At 50.5% G+C, this 5,118-nt stretch overlaps 1 protein-coding gene across 1 annotated transcript; it reads left to right on the forward strand.

The window, feature by feature from the left end:
- Window positions 1-910: 910 nt before the first annotated feature.
- TOR4A (torsin family 4, member A) lies at window positions 911-2,479 on the forward strand. The gene has a single exon (XM_009575946.1). The coding sequence runs from the start codon at window positions 911-913 to the stop codon at window positions 2,477-2,479; it is 1,569 nt and encodes a 522-aa protein (XP_009574241.1).
- Window positions 2,480-5,118: the final 2,639 nt, after the last annotated feature.

Raw genomic sequence — 5,118 nt, forward strand, 5'->3', positions numbered from 1 at the left:
GTCCAGGGGTGCGAGTGTGTGGGCACACGGGGCAGGGAAGGACTGTGGGGGTAGGAGGGTCGGGGTGCTGTGGGGCAGCCCCGCTCCTCTCCCCACAGCCATGTGCTGCGGGCAGGCTTACTCACAACCACCTGGGTTCTCTGCAGCCCGCCTGAGCTCCCCCCGTCCGGGGGCAGCCTGGGGAGCCATGGGCTGAGCGCTGGCCGGACACTGCCCTCACCTCCTCTCCCTGCCGGCAGCCACTGGCATGGCCTGGCATACCCGTCGGCACAGCCGGGAAAAATCCCTCCCCAGGGAGATGCCATGCCACCACAACCTGCATGGCACAAGCGTTTCCACAGCAAGTTACTCCCGTGCACACTTCCACGCCCCGAAAGGCTTCTGCGGGTGTACGAGTGACTGTTTCCTATTGGGGTGTGTACGTGCGCGTGTGCGTACGCTGGTGGAGAGGTGTGGTTTTGTGTCTTGCTTATATTTAGCAGATGTAAGGAAATAGGACTGGGCAGCTCCAGTTCAAAGCGTGGATCTGTCTGCCCAGTGTCCTGCCTCTTGCTCATGGCAGCACATACCAGAGCTCCTGGCTTTGGCTCCAGCCAGCTCCAAGCTTTCCTTCCACATGTGAAGGCAGGGCTGATTCTGTGATACGCACCGATTTGCATTTATTTACACTGAATTTCATCTGCAGTTTTGTAGAGTGTCTTCTAGAAAGTTAGCTTAGGTCTGAAAGTTTCTCTCTGCCACCTTGCCATTGCTGATTGCTACAGGTAACTGTTCTGCCTTGTTAGAAAGTGGGATATCTGTCTAATTTGGCTATTATCGGTCACTTCCTGATCTTACAAAGATTAATTTTACATTGTCCTTTTCTTTTAAGAAAGAAGGTGATGTGAATGGGCTGTAAGAACCAGACGAGATGGACGGAGAGCTGCCCTGCGCTGAGGTGGATGGAGAAGTGTCCTCTGCCACGGAGGATCTGGGAGGAGAGATGCCCTGTGCGGAGAGCGATACTGAAGGAGACGTGTCCTGTGCCGAGAGCGATGCAGAAGGAGAGTTGCCCTGTGCTGACACCAACACGAAAGAAGAGGCACCTTGTGCTGAGAGCAATGTGGAAGGAGAGATGCCCGGCACTGACAACGATAGGGAAGGGGAGATGCCTGGTGCCAAGAGTGATGCAAAAGAAGAGGCATCTTGCTATGAGAGTGATGGGGAAGAAGTACCGGACACTAAAATCCCTGCTGCTTCAAAGAAAATATCTTCTATTTCTTCTCCCTTGCGGGCAATCATCCGCCTGCGACGACGATACTGGGTGCAAAAGAAAAGCCGTCTGCATTTAGAGCTCCCTCGAGAAAAGTCTTCAGAGCTTGTCCATACGAGGCTGCTTCAAAGGCAGCTTTCCCTGAGCCGAACTAGCCTGTATGGCTCTTCCAGGTCCTTCTTTAATCAGACCGGCTGCGAAACTTCCCAGTACTTCACATTTGACACATCTGTGGAGCAGTATGCTATGAAAAAATGCAGGCGGAAAAAGAATCGAAGGAAATCTAGGATAGTCCTGTATCCAGATAAAACAAAAAGATACCTTCCAACAGAGGAGAAGAGCAAGGCAAAACGCTGCCTCCTCTTGCTCATTGTCATTATCTTCTTCCAGATTCTCAATGCAATAGAGAACCTGGATGATAACCTCCAAAAATATGACCTAGATGGTTTGGAAAAAACAATGAACCGGGAAGTATTTGGGCAGAAGGTTGCTGTGGAAAGTATTATGGAATTACTGAAAGACTATCTGGCTACCCACATACACAATAAGCCTCTAGTAATCTCTTTAAATGGCCCGACAGGAGTTGGGAAGAGTCATGTTGGCTGGCTGCTGGCCAAACATTTTCGTTCCATCATGGACAATGACTTTGTGCTTCAGTACTTTGTTATGCATCACTGCCCCAACGGGGTGGCTCCTTTTACTTGTGAAATAGATTTGTCTAAGAAGATTTCTGACATGGTTACAAGAGCCGAAATAGAAGAGAAGATACCATTGTTTATTCTGGATGAGATTGAACTCATGTCTCCAGTCCTGCTGGATACTCTCAGCCGATTCTTTGAACCCAATCAAACCAACGAGTTCCTCAATGCCATCTACATTTTAATAAGCAACATAGGAGGTGGTGAAATAACAAAGTTTGTTATCCAGAATGCATCTGCTGAGCTTTTGCATCAGCAAAGGGGAGTTGAAGAACTGCTGAGCATCGTCCAGCCTGTACTGATCGATGCCCACCCTCTCTGGAAATCTGCGGACATCATCCCATTTGTTCTTCTGGAGAAGGCTCACGTCATAAACTGCTTCCTAGAGGAGATGAGGAGGGAAGGGCTGTATCCCGACCAGAAGCGTATTGAAAATCTAGCAAGTCAGCTCAGTTACTACACTACAGGGGACAAGCAGTACTCCAGGATGGGCTGCAAGCAGGTTGTGGCCAAAGTCAACCTGCTGTAGTGATTTACTGCAGAGACCAAGTCCTGCTCTCAGGATTTGCAAAATTCTGGGCTTATGGAGGAGTATGTTACAGCAGGCTGTGGTCAAGGTGTCCTTTCTCAGGCCTGCACTGACTCTGTCCTGATCGAGGTAGAGGGATGGCAGCCTGGGATCCTCTGCAACGTGGTCTCTGTTCTCCTCCAGATGCTTCTCTTGTTCCTAATGTTCTGTGAATAAGGCACAAGGTAACGAAGCTCAAGCAACCTCCCATTAATTGCAAGATGCTTTGTTCCTCACATGCTCATTTGGGATACTTTGTCATTAAGGAGTTGTGAGATGAGAACAGACGCTGTGGGATATAAACAGGAGGAAATAGGAGCTGGGTTACTGTCTCTGCAGTCCACGTAGCCATGTCTCACTCCTTCTCCAGGCTCACAGTCTTCAGCTCTTTGCTTTTCTTGGTCCTGGCTGGTGGTGTGCAGAGCAGAGGCCGTGCTGGACAGCTGGGGGAATTGAGAGAATTTGTGGCTCCATGTTCCCCAAAAAGTGTGGGCAGTCAGAGCTTTGCTTTCTCCAGCTCCTACGTGACCGTGCGCTCCAGAGACTGCTTTTTGGACCTGTTCCTGAGTTCTTGCTCTTCTGAGCTCATACCTGAGCTCACCTTTGGCACCTCCAGTGAGATTTCTGCCCTGCAAGTCTGTTTGGGCTCGCCTTGAAGAGTGCTCAGCTGTGCCAGCCGGTGCAGAAATAACCGCCGGATTGTTTCAGGTCTGGTGGTGGCAACTTGCCCTGAGAGCTCTTCTGCTTTTTGCTTCTGGGTACACTTCACCATGCTCATTATCTAGAAAGCCCGAAATAGCAACTGACATGTATTAAGCAACACACACTGGAAAAGACAGTTTGGGCTGTCTGGGCCGAGTGCAGTGGGAATCCTGGGCTTGTTCCTAGTCCTGCGAGGCCAAGAAGAGGTTCTTTGCCATTGAGACCCAGGGGAGAGCACGCTGCCTGGAAGCACCTCAGCAAAAGCACATGTCCTTGTTTTGAGCAGGCAAACCGAGCAGATATTTAGGACATTGCTTTTTCAGGTTTTGGTTTTGTGCCTAAATCCCCTTCTACAATTTGCTGTGAATTATCATATACATAATCCTGTGGATGTTTGCACTGGTGGTTTGATTTGCCTCTTTCTAATAGTTGGTCTCCAAAGACTTCCATCACAAACTCCTGCTTCCAGAGCTATTGTCAGGAATAAATCCAAACTATTCTGAATAAAATCATTCAAAGTACATTTCCTCTATTTCACTGAAATGTGGTTTTCCTCTGAAATTTCTCTTCTGGACCGATGTAGCTGCACTGCCATGCCTGTGCTTCCCAGTGACTCAGACTGGGAGCAAGGGCTACAGCTTTGCTGTGTGTTTTTTGCAGACCACCTAGATGCAGTGTGGTGTGCAGCTCCTCGGGGTACGCTCATGGTAAGCCAGATCCAAAAACCACCCAGTGCAGCAGTGCCAAAAGCTGTGTGCCACACGGCTCCTCCATCCCCCAGAGCCACCCAGGGGGGACTAGGCTGGAGACCGGGGAAGTGTGTCCCTGGCTGAGATGATGCTGGGCTGGAAAGCCTGTCCATGGTTTCTCCTCTTGAAATTATCCAGTGGAGAAGCCTTTTTCTCCTGCAGAATAGCCCGTGAAAGCAGCTGGGAAGAGAGCAGGAAGGGCTGCTTGCATGGCTTAGGGGAAGGGCTCTGAATGAAACTAAGCCACCTTCTAGATGCAAGCGTCCACAAGAAGCGATGTGTGTGAGCTGGTTTCATAGCTTAGTGAGACTTTACTACCAGGCCAGTTAATATGTTTTTATCCTGGATAGGAAACAGAAACAACTCACGGACCAGAATTCCCCTCTTCTTCCAGCTGGGAGAGGGACAGAGGTTATTTCTAGTTTCTTCCACCAACATTTCTCATTTCTGGGAGAGGAGCTCAAAGCCCAGGAGTATGACAGGAGAGGTAAGTGTCACCCACACTGTCTGGGTTTGGGAGCTGAAAATGCCATCAGTGTCTGTAGTGCCAGGCTGCAGGGGTGCTGCCGAAGCAGGCGCCCATGAGCGTTGGATTGCAGATGGCTTTTGTCGTGGCGTCAGGACAGGCAGCAGCACTGATGGCAGTGCTGCCTTCACAAGGGAGGATTTCAGGCTTCCAAGGGGCTGTAGGTACTGCGGGCTGAGTTGTTTTGGAGGGGATTTAGACTTGGTTTTGGACGTCTGCACTTTCAGTCCACCCACAGGGTGTTCAGTTGTACCAGAGGTCCCTGGGTGCCTCTGCACCAACCATTACCCCGTGCAAGAGGGGAGGGTGACTTCAAGTGGAGCTGAGCATCTGCAGAGCTTGTTTTCATCCCTCTAAGATTCACCTGCCCTAAACCAGGGGTCCCAACCCTGCCCCAAGCGAGCGTGTCTTGCGCAGGATGGAAATTGTGACCACATTGGCCTGGTCTGTGCTGAAGGCTTTCCCAGGGCTAGGCTCAGGTCAGAAGGCCCTATGGCACGAGCTGCATTCCCATCACATGCGGCACTGTCAGACCTTGACAGAGCAGCTGTGCCACCTCCAGGAGCACCTCCCAATACAGACGACACACCAATTAGCACCAGCTCTGAAGGCACTAATTAATC

This window comes from Fulmarus glacialis, unplaced genomic scaffold, assembly GCF_000690835.1.
Source record: "Fulmarus glacialis isolate BGI_N327 unplaced genomic scaffold, ASM69083v1 Scaffold46734, whole genome shotgun sequence".
Taxonomy (NCBI): Eukaryota; Metazoa; Chordata; class Aves; order Procellariiformes; family Procellariidae; genus Fulmarus; species Fulmarus glacialis.